Raw genomic sequence first — 20012 nt, forward strand, 5'->3', positions numbered from 1 at the left:
AACATATGGTCCCAAAAAGGGTCATTTCTAGCACAGACTACTCTCACTCATTCATCAGTGCCTTTATCCACAAGTCCCTGGCTCCTGAGGCAGACATTTGGCTCGGCAGCCAATCCCCCATTTGGTTTGCCTGCATCACAGTGCCTGGGTTCAAGCTATGGCGCTGCTCTCCATTCCAGCACTCTGGAAGACCAGGATAGTTCAAGTGACTAGGTCCCTGCCTCACTTGGGGAGTGAGTCAGTAGAGTAAAACTCTTTCAAATAAAAATTAGTAAGAAAAAAAAATCCCTGACTCGGCTCACGCAGACCCAAGATAGCAGGGTTCAAGAAGCGTTACCTGTGATGACTGTCCTTCCAGCAGCTACTCCCCCCTCGGGAATCCTCTGGGAATGGGGACATGTTCACTCACACTCCCTACCCCCAAGTGACAGGCTAGTTCACTTGCCATTATGTTCCCAACAGCCAGGACTGGGCCAGGCTGAAGCAAAGAACCTGGAATCCATTCCAGGTGGTCCCACGTGGGTGGCAGGGACCAAGGACTTGAGTCAACAGCTATTGTCCCAGGGTGTGCATTACTGGAACCTGAAATCTGAAGCAGAGATGGGGGATTCAGACCCAGAGCTTGACACAGGATGTGGGCAACCCAACTGGCAACTTAATTGCTGTGCCAAATGTGTGCCCCTTTATGAAGCTGATACCAATTTTGCCACCTGAAAGTGGGGTGATTTTCTCACAGCTAAAAATGTGGACATGGCTTTGGACTTAGGCAATGTGCAGAGGCTGAAGAATTGAGAAGAGCAAAAACATAGAAGGCTGGCTTTTATAGAAATATGGATGGGAACACCCCCATTAGTGAGAACTAAGAAAATATAATAAAGAAAATAAATCTTTATCAGTAAGGACTGGGATTCTTGGCATCTGAAGTACGTGAAGTACGTGAGTACGTGAAGTTCTGTTTGCTCCACTTCCCATTCAGCTCCCTAACTCACCAGGGCAAATAACAAAGGCCAGCATCCTTTAATGGCCCACCTAGGAGACAGGGAGTGAATCAGCAGCTGGAAGATTTATCACTCTGATTTTCAAACAGATCTTTTTGAAATTGACCTACTGGGGCCGGCGCTGTGGCACAGTGGGTTAACACGCTGGCATCCCATATGGGCGCCGGTTCGAGACCCGGCTGCTCTACTACCTGTCCAGCTCTCTGCTATGGCCCAGGAAGGCAGTAGATGGCCCAAGTCCTTGGGCCCCTGCACTCATGTGGGAGACCCGGAAGAAGCTCCTGGCTCCAGACTGGCGCAGCTCCGGCTGTTGTGGCCATTTGGGGAGTGAACCATCGGATCAAAGACCTCTCTCTCTCTCTCTGTAACTCTTTGAAATAAATAATCTTAAAAATTTTTAAAAATTGACCTACTAGGCCGGCGCCGCGGCTCACTAGGCTAATCCTCCGCCTTGCGGCGCCGGCACACTGGGTTCTAGTCCCGGTCGGGGCACTGGTCCTGTCCCGGATGCCCCTCTTCCAGGCCAGCTCTCTGCTGTGGCCAGGGAGTGCAGTGGAGGACGGCCCAAGTACTTGGGTCCTGCACCCTATGGGAGACCAGGAGAAGCACCTGGCTCCTGCCATCGGATCAGCGCGGTGCGCTGGCCGCAGTGCGCCAACCGCGGCGGCCATTGGAGGGTGAACCAACGGCCAAGGAAGACCTTTCTCTCTGTCTCTCTCTCTCACTGTCCACTCTGCCTGTCAAAAAAAAAAAAAAAAAATTTGACCTACTAAATACTGACATCAAAAGTGCTGCTAGGGGCTGGCGCTGTGACATAGGGGGTTAAGCCGCCACCTGCAGTGCCAGCATCCTACATGGGCACCGGTTGGAGTCCTGGCTGCTCCACTTCTGATCCAGCTCTCTGCTAATGTACCTGGAAGATGGCTCAAGTGCTTGGGTCCTTGCACCTACCTGAGAGATCCTGGCTTTTGGCCTGCCCCAGTCCTGGCCATTGCAGCCATTGAGAGTAAACCAGTGGAAGAATATTGCTAACTTTGCCTTTCAAATAAATACTTGGGGAGAGGGGGCAACAAAATGGCAGAAACTAGGAACCAGCTTGGCAGGAGCCAGGGCTAAAGCTAAAATTATTTCCTCACATTTCTCTAACAGAGTGAATTCCCATGACACACACACACATCTACAGGTCTGTGGGAATTTTACACCAGAACCACTACCAGTTTAAACTGTGACAAAGAACGAAAAAGGAGGCCATTTAACTCCTCAAACTATAGGCAGTCAACAGGCTGATAAACCTACTAAGCTGTGACTAGGTATTGCCTTTCTCAGGAGGCTTGTGTTCCAGATCGTTTTGAAACCTTAGTATTTGCTCAGATTTGAAATTGCTTGCAATCAACCCAAAATTCCTTTTCTCATTTTCTCCCATTTTTTTAAGGATTAACTTGAGGTAGAGTTACAGAGGGAGAAAAATATCTTCATTCTTCACTGGTTCATTCCCCAAAGGGCCACAATGGCTGAAGCTGCACCAATCTGCCAGGAGCCTCCTGGTCTCCCACATGGGTACAGGGGCCCAAGCACTGGGGCCATCTTCTACTGGCTTCCCAGGCCATAAGCAGAACTGGATCAAGGGCAGCAGCTAGTGATGCAGAGGCTCAGCCTAATACGTCACATTTGCCAGCCCCCATGTTCTTGCACTTGAAGGGGACTGTTTACTACAGGTATCCTATTCCCATCCTACCATTCAGTGTTGGAAGCATTCTGGGGGGGGGGGGGGGGGGGGGGAGGAACTGCTGTGGCATAGCATGTAAAGCCACTGCCTGCAGCACTGGCATCTCATGTGGGTACCAGTTCAGGCCCCAGCTACTCCACTTCCAATCTAGCTCTCTGCTATGGCCTGGGATAGTAGTAGAAGATGGCCCAAGTCCTTGGGTGTCTTCACCTGCCTGGGAGACCCGGAAGAAGCTCCTAGCTCCAGATCAGCACAGCTCCGGCCATTGTGCCCATCTGCAGGGTGAACCAGCAGATAGAAGACTTCTCCCTCTCCCCCTCTCTGTAGCTCTGCCTTTCAAATAAATAATAATCGTTTCTCAGCCTTTTCACTAAGATAAAGTGCAGTAGCAAATAAATTTTTATTTTTTTATTTTTATTTTTTGACAGGTAGAGTGGACAGTGAGAGACAGAAAGGTCTTCCTTTGCCGTTGGTTCACCCTCCAATGGCCGCCGCGGTAGGCGCACTGCGGCCGGCGCACCGCGCTGATCCGATGGCAGGAGCCAGGTGCTTCTCCTGGTCTCCCATGGGGTGCAGGGCCCAAGGACTTGGGCCATCCTCCACTGCACTCCCTGGCCACAGCAGAGAGCTGGCCTGTAAGAGGGGCAACCGGGACAGAATCCAGCGCCCCAACCGTGACTAGAACCTGGTGTGGCGGCGCCGCAAGGCGGAGGATTAGCCTGTTGAGCCATGGCGCAGGATGTAGCCATACATTTAAAGGTGGTCCTGAACTAACTACACCAGGCCTATTTCTCGCAAAATATGCTGGCATCCCACATTGGGAGTTCCTAGAATTAGGCTGGTATAGATGCTTGGAGGCAGCAGTGATAAATAGTTGGGTTCTATTGTGGTCAGAGAGCTGTCTCTCACACAATAACACAAAAGGAGGGCAGGTGTCTGGCATAGTGTTCGAGATGCTTATGGGGACATCAACTTGCTGAGCCCTAGCTTCTCATCCAGCTTCCTGATGCACACAGTCGGGCGAGAGGCAGGTGATGCCTTAAGTACTTCGGTCCTTGCCACCCACGTGGAAAACCAGACTGGGTCCCAGACTGCTGCCTTCTGCCTAGCTGTTACAGGCATATGGGGAGTTAAGATGCAAGATTTGTCTGCCTTTTCAAGTAAGTCAATCTTTAAAAGAAATGTTCAAAATAAACACAAAACTAAAAGGTGTCATTACAATGGATTATGAAGTTTTCTATAGCTCTGCAAGACATCTCAAAGTACCCAAACCTTGTGTCCTCATAATAGCAATTATGTTTTACTGAAGTCATGACTGTGTTAATACAAAAAGAAAAAGTCCAAACTGTCAGCTTTCAGTCCTCCACAATCCCCTCTTTAATATGGCATTTTGCACTATGTACATTAATGAAAATCTGAAACAAACAAAAAGAACTTTAGTCAAACTCCCCTTCCTCCTCCAGCTTTATTGGAATAGTTTAAAATTACATTTCTATTTTCTAAGACTTCAGTTGCTTTTTCCATCTGACTTTTAAAAACTGATTACAGCAAATGAAACACAGTTGTCTAAGTGATATAGTATACAAAAATAACATCTTGATTTCTGTGAAAATGCATTTCTCTGCAATTCCTGAATAGCTCCAAATTATGCTAACTCTGAGCATCGATGTTTACTCTGGGTTTTAGATTTAGTCTTTGAAAAAATGTGTTCTAAACCTTTGCCATCATCATCTGTATGTTCAGCATCAACGCTGTGATGAAGTTGTTCCTGTTTAGGCTTTTATCTCGATTTCTCTCGCATAGCCACTAACACGCATGTCTGTCTTTTTATTTTGTTTACTCCCACTCAACTGTATGTTCTATGAGGGCCTGATACAGATGTTACTTGATGTTATTTAATAGCTACTGAGGTCAGACAATCCAAGGCCATCATTATGCTAAAATTAAAGTTATTTATGGAAGTTCACAGACACTTCCAGAATTGGTTTTACCTCCTACATGGGAATATATTCAAGAAGCCCAGAACGGGCTTACTGGTCTGACTCGACTTTTCCCATTCATCAATCCCTATTCACCAGTGGCGCGGAAAGGGGGTTCTTTAACAAAGCATTATACATAACACCTCTACCAAACTAAACATAAACTTTTTTTTGTAGTTAAATGCAGAAAGTCGTTTTTTTTTTTCCACCCCTTTCCTCCTTTTACACGGCAAGTAAAGCTCACTGGCCTGGGAGTAGCCTCTATCTGCCAACCTTTGGCCAGTGAAGAGGATTCAGAGAAAATAATACAACCATCAATCAGAAAAAGGAGGGGCGACAAAGGAAAATAATTAGGCTGTAGCCTCGATCGTGCATTCCCGTGCAAGGTGCCCTGACTCGCCGCAGCGGTAACAGTTGACTTCACTTGTCTTGCTGCAGTTGATGGCTACATGACCAGTTTCACCACACCTAAAAAGGAAATTAGAAAGTCTTCACTATGATGTTCCGAAAGCAAAATCCAAAAATCCACTAAACCAAAATCCAATGCAGAACAAAAAGCCATCAACAAGCTAAACAATACATTTTTCAACACAATAACAGACTGTCAATAAACTAAGGCAAAAGAAGATTTAAATAGAGCTAATTAGACAGTTTAAGTTATAGAATTAAAATTTCTTGGGGCTGACGCTGTGGCATAGTGGGTAAAGCTGAGACCTGCAATGCCAGCATCCCACCAGCGTGCTGGCTATAGCCCCAGGTGCTCCACTTCTGACCCAGCTCTCTGCTATGGCCTGGGAAAGCAGAAGACAGTCCAAGTCCTTGGGCCCCTTGCTTTGGATTGGACCAGCTCCAGTTATTGACCATTTGGGGAGTGAACCAACAGAGGGAAGACTTTTCTATCTCTGCCTTTCGAATACATAAATAATCTTAAAAAAAAATTCTTGCCATAAGGAATCAGTACCAGGGCCGGCGCCGTGGCTTAACAGGCTAATCCTCCGCCTTGTGGCGCCGGCACACTGGGTTCTAGTCCCAGTTGGAGCGCCGGATTCTATCCCGGTTGCCCCTCTTCCAGGCCAGCTCTCTGCTATGGCCCGGGAAGGCAGTGGAGGATGGCCCAAGTCCTTGGGCCCTGCACCCGCATGGGAGACCAGGAGAAGCACCTGGCTCCTGGCTTTGGATCAGCGAGATGCGGCAGCCGTTGGAGGGTGAACCAACGGCAAAAAGGAAGACCTTTCTCTCTGTCTCTCTCTCTCACTATCCACCCTGCCTGTCAAAAAAAAAAAAAAAAAAGAAATCAGCACCAAAGCGCAAGCTAAGATGATCTACACAGACTCTTAAATTTTCATGGGCTACCAAAGTGAACGTTATATATATGTACACCGTACTGTATGTCAACTCAGATATTTCTTGTTACATGACAAAACATCAATGTATATGAATTATATAGCTTTATCCAATTCCCTAGAGGATTCAAACAACGGTAACACTCATAGTTTAAATATTAAGAAATTCCCCGGCCGGCACCACGGCTCAATAGGCTAATCCTGCGCCTGCAGCACCGGCACACCGAGTTCTAGTCCCAGTTGCCCCTCTTCCAGGCTAGCTCTTTGCTGTGGCCCGGGAGTGCAGTGGAGGATGGCCCAAGTGCTTGGGCCCTGCACCCGCATGGGAGACCAGGAGAAGCACCTGGCTCCTGGCTTTGATCAGCGCGGTGCACCAACTGCAGTGCGCCAGCCGCAGTGGCCATTGGAGGGTAAACCAATGGTAAAGGAAGACCTTTCTCTCTGTCTCTCTCTCCACTCTGCCTGTCAAAAAAATAAAATAAATAAAAAAAGAAATTCCATAATCATAAAATGTCCAGGTAGGTGCCATAAACAAGCTACCATGGCAAATTATGGACTGATACAGATAGGATGCTGGATGTATACCAAACACTGGTTTCATCTGGCCACAGCTTTCACTAAAAGTACTGATCTACTAAATCCACCTACTTATTCATAGCTAATCCAACCCTAGAAAAATATTTGCAGTTTTCCTCTACCGAGATTCCAACTTACCTATAGCACTTCACCTTGGTGCAGTCTTTTTGAATGTGTCCAAATTCTCCACAAGAATAGCACTTCTGCTCATCGGCATGGTCACAGTCACGAGCCAGATGGCCTGGTTTGCCACAGTTGTAGCAGCATTGCTCTCGCTCTCTCTTGGGCTCCTTGCAGTCCTTGGCAATGTGGCCACCTCTACCGCAGTTATAGCAGGCTTCAACAATAAGGAAAAGAAGCAGACCAAGACTATAAAACCTTTATCAAGTTACACTTTAAACCACAACACAAAACTTCAAAGGTGGAAAATCTCTTCCAATGCTATATGCAGTACAAAAGCTCATCTCTCCAAATTCTAGAGGGATATGAAAGGAAGTGTTAAATACTTACCATCCTCCTGAAGATCACAATCCTTGGCAAGATGGCCAGACTCACCACAGCGGTAACAGATGTCTGGAAGAGATGAGGAAACAAACTGGAAACCTATTTTAAGCAAAAACAAAGAGAATTTGGCTAATTAGACCAGTCTTGATACTAATAAATACTGATATATTTCAAAATTTCTTATTCGACAAAAATACCTCTATCCGAGGTAAAACCACCTCTGCCGCGGCTTCTCATTCCACGACCACGGCCTCCACCAGTAGGGCATTCCCGGGCCCAGTGGCCAGATCGTCCACACTTGAAGCACTCATTGCTGCTCATGGCTGCAGTTAGATCTTTAAAATATTAAAAATAACAACATTAAACCACTTGAGATTATTTCTAGCTTTAATTCCATTAGAAGTGCATTTTTGAAAAATTATTCTCAGATGAAGTAACTAGCTACTATACTAGATAGGAAATTAAACATCTATTTAAAACATTAAAGTAAAAAGCAAACTGTAAAATAATCCAACATATGAAGTAGGCTTCAGCCTGGCCATTGTAGCCATTTGGTGAGTGAACCAGTGGATGGAAGATCTTTCTGTTGTGCTCGTGAGCCAGCAACACATACACACAGCCTTTCAAATAAATAAATTAAAAAAAAAAAAAAAAAAAAACAGTAGCTAACACCCAATTCCAAGTACAACTAATTAGACACTCATGGTTATGAGCTACATGGTTTCATTTTGGGAAACTAAAGTCATGTACTGGTTACAAAATTGGAATAACCCAAATTAATGGGAGTTGTACAGATCCAGAAGGTGATTGATGGAATTAAATAATCTGTGTAACCTTAACACTTAAAACCATATCTATTCATACCACAGCACTTGCCTCAAGTGAGACAGTTTTAGAGCAGACAAGCTGCAAGAAATTCAAGGGTTGGCTGGAGGGGCAGGGAATGTGGCTGACACACACCCAGCTTGGGATACCTACATCTCCTATCTGAGTGCCTCGGTTTGAATTCCAGCTCCACTCTCAATTTCAGTTTCCTACTCTATGTGTATCCTGGGAGGTAGCAGGTGATGGCTCAAATACTTGGGTCCTTGCAGCCTATGTGGGAGACTGAGTTCCCAGCTCCTGGCTTTGGCCTGGCCTAACCCCAGCTACTGCACATATTTAAGGAGTAAATCAGCAGTTGAGAGATCATCCAGTTTTCAGAGAATATATATACATATATATATACATATATATACATATATATATACACACATATATATAAATTTTATATCTATCCTACAGGTATACTAAAAAATATTGGGGAAAAAATGACGTACACCATAGTTAAACAGAAGAAAAAAATTGTATTTTCTCATCTTCTCTTTCCAAGTGAATTCTGTAACATAATTTTACATTAAAACAAAGATATCTGCAATGCCATAACAGACTCCGTAACTAAGTATTTCAAAATAAAACTAAAGCAAATGTATGTTGTACTTATGTAACAATCTAAAAATAGACAAAGGCTATTCCTAGAATAGCACAGAATGAAATGGGAAGCAATTTAATATTTCCATATTTCCCTATCTGAATATTTTTACCCTTAATTCTACTGTCACTATGACACATAAGGTTTTTTTTTTTTTTTAAGGTTTTATTTATTTGAGAGGAAGAGTTATAAACAGTGAGATGAGAGACAAAGGTCTTCCAGCCACTGGTTCACTCCACAAATGGCCACAACAGCCAGGGCTGAGCCAATCCGAAGCCAGGAGCCAGGATCTTCTGGGTCTCCCACATGGGTGCAGGAACCCAAGCGCTTGGGTCATCTACTACTGCTTTCTCCAAAGCCAGGAGCTTCTTCTGGGTCTCCCACGCAGATGCAGGGGCCCAAGGACTTGGGCCTTTTCCTACTGCTTTCCCAGACCATAGCAGAGAGCTAGATCAGAAGTGGAGCAGCCAGGTCTTGAACTGGCAACCATATGAGATGCTGGCACTGCAGGCAATGGCTTTACCTGCTATGTCACAGTGCTGCCCCAACACATAAGGTTTTTAAAATATCTTCTTGGGGCTGGCATTGTAGTGTAGCAAGTAAAACCAATACACAAAACACCAACATCCCTAACGTGTCCCAGTTAGTGTCCTGCTTGCTCCACTTCCAATCCAGCTCCCTGTGAATGGCATAAGAAAAGCAGTGGAAGATGTCCCAGGTGTGTTGGGCCCCTGCCACCCATGTGGTAGACCTGTATAAAATTCCTGGCTTCAGCCTGGCCCAGTGCTGGCCATTGTGGCCATTTAGGAAGTGAACCAGTAGAAAGAGCTGTCTCTTCCTCTTTCTCTTAACCCTTTCAAATACATGAATCTTTTTTATCTCTCGGTGTCAGTAACTGCAACATGCAGCAATAATTAAGCTTAAGTTTTTAGTTTCAAAATGCTTCCATTCTCAAATATTCTAAAGAACTCAGTACTCAACTATCCCAAATTCTCTGCAATCTGATTGACAGGAATCTAACATTTTAGCTGCACAGCATATTTGTGGATCCATAGGTATAATAGACACTGCTTGTCAGAAGAAACCAGTCATTAAGTCCCTTCACAATGCTTCACAAAGACTTGTTTGTGGGGCCAGTGCTGTGGTGTAGTGGGTAAAAGCCACTGCCTGTAGTGTTGGCATCCCATAGGGGTACAGGTTCAAGTCTCTGCTGCTCTACTTTTTTAAAAAATTTTTATTTATTTATTTATTTATTTTGACAGGCAGAGTGGATAGTGAGAGAGACAGAGAGAAACCTGCTGCTCTACTTTCAATCCAGCTCTCTGCTATACCCTGGGAAAGCAGTTGAAAATGGCCCAAGTGCTTGAGCCCCTGCACCCAAAATGGAGATGTGGAAGAAGCTCCAGGCCCCACCATTGGGGCCATTTAGGGAGTGAACCAGCAGATGGAAGATACCTCTCTCTCTACCTCTGCCTTTCAAAAAAAAAAAAAAAAACCTGCTTGTTTCATAACTGGAAAAGGAAAAAACATGTATATTAAGTACCCTTTACCTAAAATGCCCAAGAAAGACCAAAAGTGTTTTGGATTAGAATGTTTGCATATATGGGGATGACATGGTGGCGCAGAGGTAAAGCTGCCACGTGCTGCTCCACTTCCAATCCAGCTCTCTGCTGTGGCCTGGGAAAACAGAAGATGGTCCAAAGCCTTGGGCCCCTGCACTCATGTGGGACACCAAGAAGCTCCTGGCTCCTAGCTTCCAATCAGCGCAACTCCAGTAAACCAGCAGATGGAAGACTGCTCTGCCTCTCCTCCTCTCTGTGTAACTCTTTCAAATAAATAAATAAAAAGAATGTTTGCATATATGAGCTATCTTAGAGATGAGTCCCAAGTCTGAGCATGCCAATTATCTTAGGTTTCATATATGCCTTACACACATAGCCTAATGGTGATTTTATACAATTTGAATAGTTTTGTGCATGAAAAAGTTTCATGACTCAACGTTCTACTCATGTCATCATGTCAGTGCTCAAAAAACTTTGGATTTGGGAGCTTTTCAGATCAAAGAGCCTCACCTTGTCAATGAATCATCAAATATCAGTAAGAAAGTTTAGTTTTCAGGTTTACTTTTGGGAAAGAAATATCAACTCAAAAAATGTAACCACTCAACAACTGTTAACCAACTGTTAACTGTTTCTTTCCTCACTGTGTCTTATTTCTAGATTCAAAGCCAAAGTATATTCAGGGAGGGAAATGAGAATACTTACAGAAAGCCAACTATTTAAAGTAACTTTAAATATTAAGCTCTATTTCTTTTATTCTAATACTCAACCAAAAATTGGTTACAAAGTTATTTCAGTATGAATTATTCAGGGAAAGCACCATTATACCTGGCATAGCAGGTAAAGCTGCTGGCTGGAATGCCAGCATTCCACATGGGCACTGGTTTTGAGTCCTGGCTGCTCCACTTCCAATCCAGCTCTCTGCTATGGCCTAGGAAAGTGGAACATGGCCCAAGTCCTTGGGCCTCTGCACCCACCTGGGAGACCTGGAAGAAGCGCCTGGCTCTGGATCAGAGTGGCTCCAGAGGTTGCAGCATCTAGGGAGTGAACCTGCAGATGTTAGACTTCTCTGCCCCTCCCTCTCTGTAACTCTGCCTTCAAATAAATAAATTTTAAAAGAACTGTTCATTAAAATAAATTAGGACTAAGCTGGCGCCGCGGCTCACTAAGCTAATCCTCCGCCTAGCGGTGCCGGCACACCAGATTCTAGTCCCGGTCGGGGCACCGATCCTGTCCCGGTTGCCCCTCTTCCAGGCCAGCTCTCTGCTGTGGCCAGGGAGTGCAGTGGAGATGGCCCAAGTGCTTGGGCCCTGCACCTGCATGGGAGACAAGGAGAAGCACCTGGCTCCTGCCATCAGATCAGTGCGGTACGCCGGCCGCAGCGCGCTACCGCGGCGGCCATTGGAGGGTGAACCAATGGCAAAAGGAAGACCTTTCTCCCTTTCTCTCACTGTCCACTCTGCCTGTCAAAAAAAAAAAAAAAAAAAAAAAAGGACTAAACCTAAGTAAAACAAAACCACTGACATATGGTACATGATTTTTAAAGAGGTCTTTCCAGTGGATTTAAGTAACTGGTATATCTGCTTTCTCCATTTAGCCAATCCAGTCACACAGCAGGTCTACATTTCCTAATAACTGGTCCCTTGTGATAGACTTGGCTCTTTAGTAACATTAAGCCCATGTATAGTCCATTATTTCAGAAGCATACTACTTATCATAGGAGGCAGATCCCCATTCTAACATTCATCTTACATATAAATGTATTTACTAAGGTCTTCACTACCCAACATGCAATCTGCATAACAGCAATTAGTGTTAGATCTCTTGCAACATTTTTTATAGTGAATGTAAACGCTTTAACTGAATGGTGCTTTAAAATATTAAATTAGGCATTCTTATGTTCACTTTTTTAAAGATTTATTTTTATTTATTTGAAAGAGTTACAGAGAGGTAGAGCCAGCGCTATAGAGTGTTCCATCTGCTGGTGCACTCCCCAGATGACCACAACGGCCAGAGCTGAGCTGATCCGAAGCCAGGAGCCCAGAGCTTCTTCCAGGTCTCCTACAATGGTGCAGGGTCCACAGAACTTGGGCCATCTTCTACTGCTTCCCCAGGCCATAGCAGAGCTGGATTGGAAGTGGAGCAGCCAGGACTTGAACCAGTGCCCACATGGGATTCCAGCACTGTGGGCCAGGGCTTTAACCTGATGCGCCACAGTGCCAGCCCCCCTTTTATGTTTATCTCAAAACTATATCTCATTTCTATATTCCCAAATGTTAAAAATAATTTTAGGAAAATTGCCTTTCCCTATTTCTTAAAAATGTCTACATAATACCAATACACTTATTTACTGAGGAGTAAGCGCAGGGAAAATTCCAACCAATCTTTACTACATGGTGAACAGCATTTGTAAATACTCCACATATCTGTAAAACATTCTGAGAAAGTCTGTAAAGTATGATTATCATGTACCTTTGTTTACATTATTGTTTTTAAAATGGGATGTCACTGGGGCCCAAGTTGTTGTGTAGCAAGTAAAGCAACTGTCTGTGACAAGGGCATCCCGTATGGACACTGGCTAAGAGTCCTGGCTGCTCTATTTCTGGTTCAACTCCTTGTTAATGCACCTAGGAAAGCAGCACAGGATGGCCCAAGTGCTTGGGCCTCCGGCGCCTACATGAGACCTGGAAGAAGCTCCTGGCTTCAAACTGGCCCAGTTCAGCTGTTGCGGCATTTGGGGAGTGAACCAGCAGATACAAGATCTCTCTCTCTGTAACTCTGCCTTTCAAATAAATACATCTTTTAAAACAAAACAAAAGAAGTATTATTTTATCTTGTTAAAAAATGTCTTTAGGCCGGTGCGGTGGCTCAATAGGCTAATCCTCCGCCTGCGGCGCTGGCACCCTGGGTTCTAGTCCCAGTTGCCCCTCTTCCAGGCCAGCTCTCTGCTGTGGCCCGGGAGTGCAGTGGAGGATGGCCCAGATCCTTGGGCCCTGCACCCGCATGGGAGACCAGGAGAAGCATCTGGCTCCTGGCTTTGGATCAGCGCGATGCGCCGGCCGCAGCGGCCATTGGAGAGTGAACCAAAGGCAAAAAGGAAGACCTTTCTCTTTATCTCTGTCCACTCTGCCTGTCCCAAAAAAAAAAAAAAAAAAAAAAAAAAAGTCTTTAGAGAATTTCATGTTATTCCTAAGGAAATTAAAGGGAGGCCAAGCTGATAAAGTTGACTCTATTATTCTCAATGTCTGGGACAGCTCCCGGCTGGAAGGCTGTAATTTCACTGCATGTCCTCTTGTCCTCACTCTCCACCTGTCACACCTTGTCAGCCTTCAAGGACCAACTCAAATGCCAACTCTGGCCATATATTCCAGTCTGAAACTATTCTTCCTGTTAAAACTCGTGACACTTTGGTAGTATCTGTCTGGTGGAATTACCATACAGACTTTTATCATGTTCCTTGAGGGCAAAGCCCAAATAATTTACCTTTGAACTATCACAATTCTCTATATAGTTATCCTTTCAGCAGCAGTTATAAGCTCGGTATTTTAATTGCTGGTGGGGGATGTTTATAGTTATTTGCTGAATGAAACTATGTATCTTGTATGGATTCAATCCAATTTAAGTACAAAAAAGCACTCCAAGTTCTTGCTATCACTCACAAGAATTAAGCAATCATGAAAGCAAGACACATCAAAGTTAACAATATATTTTCAAATACATACTCATTAAGGAGTAACGCTAATCACTCTCTGAAACTCCCAGCTTTGGGAAATCATAGGTCAGATTCTGTGCAAATTAAGTTTTAGGATCCAGTTCCCTAAAAACAGTCCCAATACAACTGGGAAAAAAAAAAAAAAACAACCAGAAAACAAAGCATGACAGAGTTAACTTCTACTTTCAGATATTCTTTTTGTGATTCCTATTTGTAATAAAGCTAAGCTGTTGAATGTTAAGCAATGAAAGCACATTTCAGATTATTTAACACAATGTACATCTATGTCTGAGGCATTTTCACCTGAGGTCACTTAAACCAGCAGCCAGGCCAGGACCCCTAACTTGCCACCCAGGATCTTCTCCAAGAATTCACAATCAGACGCTGGTACTATTTTAAGGAATGCTGCACATATAGTAACTTAAGGCTGGGGCGGGGGAGCACCAAAAGACTGTATTTTCACTGTTGTCAGGCAGCAGGAGGACAGATTCTCTTGCTTTTGATTAAAAAAAAAAAAAATCTACACTGCAATGATGTACCCTGACAAAGCAGTAAAATAATTAGATTTTGGGTAAGTCTGGATTAAACACTTAAAACAGCTTGACCACTGGCTTACACACAGAACACATTACAATGCCTACACAGCAGGTCAAAGTGGAGCCACCTTGGCACAGGTTGAGCATCAGCCTGCGGTGCCAGCATCCATATGGGCGACAGTTGGTGTCCCAGCCGATACACTGCCAGACCAGCTCCCTGCTATGGCCTGGGAAAGAAGCAGAGGATGGCCCAAGTGCTTGAGCCCCTGCATGCGTATGGGAGATCCAGAAGAGGCTCCAGGCTCCTGATGGGCCCACGCCTGGCAGCTGTGGCCATTTGGGGACTGAATCATTGGATGCAAGACCTCTCCTTCTGTCTGTAACTCTCTCAAGTAAAAAAAATAAATCTTTAAAAGAGTAATTCATATCTCCCATTTTATAGCCCATTTCCTCAATACAATGACAAAGAGATTAAGAGAAAAGTGGGTGATTTTCAAGTGATTCATGTTTTCAACTATCAGAAATCAGATGCATTTATTTTTAATTTATTAAAAGAGAAATCTTCCATCTGCTGGTTCATTCATGCCCACAAGAGCCAAGGCCTGGCAAGGCTGAAATAGGGGACCAGGAACTCCAACAAGGTCTTGGTGTCAGGGACCCAACTACTTGTGCCATCACATGTTAACTCCCAGGGTGCACCTCAGCAAGAAGCTGGAATTCAAAGTAGAGTTGGGACTCCATCCCAGCCACTGGGATATGTGATGCAGGCATCATAAGCAGCAGCTTAACCAAGGCACCAAATACCCACTCCCTAGAAATGCTTCCAAGTTTCAACTCTCCGTTTCAATTTGTATATGTAAAATTTTCAGGGGCCAGTGCTGTAGCACAGCGGGTTAACACCCTGGTCTGAAGCGCTGGCATCCCATATGGGCGCCAGTTCGAGACCCGGCTGCTCCACTTCTGATCCAGCTCTCTGCTATGGCCTGGGAAAGCAGCACAAGATGGCCCAAGATTTTGGGCCCCTGCACCCCCATGGGAGACCAGGAGAAAGCTCCTGGCTCCTGATCGGCACAGCTCTGGCTGTTGCGGCCAATTGGGGAGTGAACCATCAGATGGAAGACTCTCTGTGTAACTCTGACTTTAGGATAAATAAATCTTAAAAATGTACATTATAGAAAAAAAACTTCAGACACAAACAATACTTCAAGAGGTGATAATGCCCAGGTGTTTATGCCAGCTGTCCCTGGTGTCCAGGAGGTTATCAGGGAAACCATGAAACAGTGCCATCTGCCCAATTCAAATGCATGCTTTGCAAGGGTTACTATTATCCCTAGCTTTCCTGTTGCTGCTTATATTCAATCTATTTTCTAGGATAGAGATTTGAAACTGTTGTTACTAGTTTTTTCTTTGTTTTTTGGAAGATTTATTTATTTGAAAGGCAGAGTTACAGATACGGAGAGACTGAAATCTCCCATCATCTGACTGACTTCCCAGATGGACATAATGGCCAGGTCTGGGCCAGGTCCAAGCCAGGAGCTTCATCCATGTCTCCCATGTTGGTGCAGTTGCTGCTTTCCCTGGTGCACTAGCAGGGAGCTGAATTGTAGCTGGAGCAGCTGGGACACAAACTGGCACCCCTGCTACACCACAGCGCCAACCCCAGTGTTACTAGTCTAGACCATATTCTGTACACTATTAGATTTAAGAGGTCTGGTGGTTTTGTGTCTTAAGTCTGGTACAGGGGCCGGTGATATGGCTTGGTGGGTTGGGCCACCACCTGCAATGGCAGCATCCTGTTTTGGTGCCAGTTTGTTCCAGGCTGCTCTACTTCCAGTCCATCTCCCTGCTAGTGCAACTGGTAAAGCAGCAGCAGAAGGCCCAAGTCCTTGGGCCCCTGTCCCATATGGGAGACTGAGATGAAGCTCCTGGCTTCAGCCTGGCCCAGCCCCTGCTATTGCAGTCAGTGAGGGAGTGAACCAGCAGATGAAGATCTTGCTCTGTACCTCCTTCTGTCTCCAATGCTGCCTTTCAAATAAATATAAGTAAATCTTTATTAACAGTCTGGTACAATTACTCATGTCAGTGAAGGCAAACTGGCAACAAAGATTCACATTTGTGTGACATACATCCTAGTTATCTCTCCCAAGCTCGGGATTATCCCTGCATTTAGCCCAAAGTGACACTTCTGCACCCTCTGAACGCATTCACTCATTATTATACTACAAATTAATCAGTCTGGTGTTCCCAACACAGTACTGAAGCCTGTTGTAATAAAAGTACAGGTTCAATGGAAGCAAGACACATTTCTGAACTCTAACCAGAATAATGGAGAAGAGATTACTGGAACTAATTCTGTTACCCAAGCTCCTGCATTTATTCCCTAGTTAATTATATCCATTTATCTCTGAAGGGTTTTAATAGCTGAATATCTACTATGAGTCAGGAATTAATACACATATCTATGTCTTACAACACAAGTTATGTGTTCTTGCTCCACTTTAATAAGGACAATGAATATCTGAGACCAAGCAACTTACCCAAGCCAGTACAGCCATAAAGTACCAGACTCAGGATTTTAACAGCCTAGCTCTAAATCCTCACCAGAGGATTTGGTTAGAATAAAGTATATGAAAATGTTATTTTTAACAGGACACCAAACTTACTCCTTCTTTCAAACATACTACACAAGAGTATCACTGTTTAGCAAGTGAAAAAAAAAAAAGTTCATTTGAGTTTTAATATGAAAATTACCTTCTGTATTTCTCTCTGCTCATCTACAGCCATGACTCTGAATTCATTCACAGTATATTCACTCTGCCATACACCTTTCTTGAATTTTTAGGCCAAGATTTTTTTTCCCTTCATGACACACAAACACTGGCAATTTGCCTTCTATAGTTAATATCCCCACCATTTGTAATTAAGGAGCCACTCCAGGTGATCGCTGTAGACTTTTATATTCCTAATTAACAAAATCCTGTACTTAGAACCCGAACCTTCATTGCCATCAAACGCTTTATATTATCCCAGTAGCTCCCTACAATATGAAAATGCCGCAGAGCCTGCTGGAATCTCTCAATGGGGCATTCCCTTACTGCAGCAGCAACTGAAACTGCCAGAACAGGGATTCTACCAACACAGAACAGAAAGAGGCTCTCCACTTACTACCAGGGGCTGGAAGAGGAAAGAGCCAGCACGGTTTAACTCTCATTTCTGCAGGGAGAAAAAAGCACAATCTCTCTGTGGTCAAGTGCTTAGTCCAAAGGTGGCCTCATCTCTTTTAAACACCCATCTGGCACATTCCCATGTTTGCGCCACACATTTTTTACTGAATTTTAAAGTTAAGAACTCAGTCACAAACCATGTTAAAAAATTCATTTACATCTTAAATATCCTTGGTCTTTCACTGAGTCTTTTCAAAATCAGTTACTACATTGAACATCTGTTCGAAATTCATTACCTCTGGTTATCAGTATGAAAAGGAATGTGGACCTTTGGTTTATGGGAAAAACTTTATTTCTAAGGAGAGGAATGCAGGTAGGTGTAGGTACGCATGACCATATTAAAAAACTTACCAAGAGTAAATCAATTTGGAAAACACTTCAAGTCCTAAATTCAGCCTTTGAGACTCTAATACATTATTTTTTTATGTACCACTACCTGCTGAGCTATTCGTAGACAAGAATCAGGCTCAACTGATTTATAGGAGTTTGAATGCTTTACAAGTATTTTTTATAAACTGATAGAATGGAAAAAAAGCCTAAGAAACAGGGACGACATTCCATACACCTTTTTAAAATCCTCAAAGTCTCATGCTCAATTTACACTGTTTGAGGAAACGAATAAAAAAGGTGCTAGTTTAAATTCAAACATTAACTCAAAATGCAACGATTAATTGGTTGTCTCTCTGACAAAATTGGCTCAAACAGAAACGGGGGAAAATTATTCTTAAAAAATGTAATTCAGCAGCAAGGCGGGAGTGTTTATTAATGCTCCTTTACTTTACAAAAAGACAAAAAAAATTCAGACTCTTAGCTTCTTCACTGTACCGCTTCCGTGGCACCTTCTGAATCACTGCCTGAAACCCGGTACCTGAAGTCCCAGATGACGACTGAGCAATCCTTTAAGACCCCCAAGACCAGATGTAGTCACTTCCTCTCCAAGTGCTCCGTGGCTGAGGCCATGTGGCTAACATGTGGCAACAAGCAGAAGCCTTACCCATAATAAAATCAACACCCAAATCCAAATGCGGGCGATTATGCCGTTCTAAAATAGGTTTTCACGTTATGGAAAATCTAGATGGGGCCTGGCTAATTAAACGTCGTGTCTCACTTGTAATTCGTATCCGCTTAATTAATCCAAGAAACGATCCAAAGACTACTGCTGCTGCTATGGTCCTGGGGTGTTGACAAACTGATTTTTTTCTTTTCTGACAACGAGGTTTCTTAAAAGCCCCCGCAAACTAAATCACGCTGATAGAGGAAAAGTGAGTCCTAGCCTACCCTTTTTCAACGGCAGACTGAAACAGGCAACTTAAAAAAAGAGAATTTAAATGACCATTAAAAAAAGAAAAAATTCAAGGCTCGGGAAACGGCTGTGGAGAGTATGAATTCCAAAGGCCCCCAGTCTCCCAGCGGAACGTCCGGCCACCCCTAACACAAGGACTTCCTCAAGGGCCTGTTTCGAAGGCGCCCAGAACTCTTGGCACATGGCCCGCAGGCCCACCGCCCCGGCACATGGCCCGCACGAGCCCTCCCCACCCCCCTTCCTCCGCCGCCAGGGTCCGTGCCCACCCCACGGCCTCCCCCACGAAGTTCCCGCCAAATCGGCCCTCGGCCCCGCGCCCCCCGACGCCTCAGCGCCCAAGGGCGCACGGGTCGGGCCTCCCTCGCCGGAAGCCTGCGGCCTGGGGTGCGGCCTTGGCCTTGGAGCGGGTCCCGACGCGCGGCAGCCCCGCGTCTCGGGGCAGGAGGAGGGCCGGCAGGGTCGCCAGGCCGCGGCGCGCCGGAAACCCAAGTCCGACGCGGAGGCAGAAGCTGGGCTTCCCGCCTGACGCAGCAGCAGCGCAGGCCGAAGTGCGGCCGCCATCGTCGCCCCACCGCTCTCTACCCTCTTCGCCTGCCTCGGCCCGCGGCCCACGGCGCGGCTCGCGCCAGCCCCGGCGCCCACCCTCCCCAGCTCTCACCTTCGGCGTCGGAGCGGGCCCGCAGCAGCGGAGACTCGGACGCAGGCCCGGAGAAGGCGGCTCGCGAGCTAGCGGCTGTTTATTTTCAGGGTCCTTGCCTGCGCCACACGCGGGTCTGCACACGGCCCCACACACGCCGCTGCGCACGGCTCTCCTCCGCCTCGCCCACACGGCCAATCAGCGCGCGAGGCTCGACCGACCAATCAGAGCCTCCCGCGGGGAGGGTCCGCCCATCCCGAGCGCGGCGCAGGGCGGGGCGGGCTCCTTCCACAGCGCGCGGCGGCCCTTCCCGGCGTGCCCCGCGCGCGGCCTTTCCCGCCTGGGCCCTGGCCCCTGGCCTCGGGGCCCCACCCCGGGCCTCTTCTCAGAGTCCGGGCCCCGCCCCGCCGGGCCGCTGGAGCCCAGGGATGCCAGGGGCTGGGG

At 45.6% G+C, this 20012-nt stretch overlaps 1 protein-coding gene across 6 annotated transcripts; it reads right to left on the reverse strand.

Annotated features, from left to right (window-relative positions):
• Window positions 1–4072: 4072 nt before the first annotated feature.
• Window positions 4073–19739, reverse strand: CNBP (CCHC-type zinc finger nucleic acid binding protein). 6 transcript variants are annotated; one of them, XM_062200556.1, is made up of 5 exons: window positions 19590–19739; window positions 7324–7461; window positions 7133–7195; window positions 6761–6962; window positions 4073–5171 (listed from the first exon to the last, which is right to left on the reverse strand). In XM_062200556.1, exons 2-5 carry the CDS (start codon window positions 7445–7447, stop codon window positions 5054–5056), a joined length of 507 nt encoding a protein of 168 aa, XP_062056540.1. In that variant the 5' UTR covers window positions 7448–7461; window positions 19590–19739; the 3' UTR covers window positions 4073–5053. The 6 variants fall into 6 exon arrangements, with proteins under 6 accessions (XP_062056540.1, XP_062056538.1, XP_062056536.1 ...); XM_062200554.1 differs by having other exon boundaries at window positions 7133–7225; window positions 7345–7461; window positions 19590–19738; XM_062200552.1 differs by having other exon boundaries at window positions 7133–7225; window positions 19590–19738.
• Between the last annotated feature and the right edge of the window lie 273 nt (window positions 19740–20012).

This window comes from Lepus europaeus, chromosome 9 (genome assembly GCF_033115175.1).
Source record: "Lepus europaeus isolate LE1 chromosome 9, mLepTim1.pri, whole genome shotgun sequence".
Taxonomy (NCBI): domain Eukaryota; kingdom Metazoa; phylum Chordata; class Mammalia; order Lagomorpha; family Leporidae; genus Lepus; species Lepus europaeus.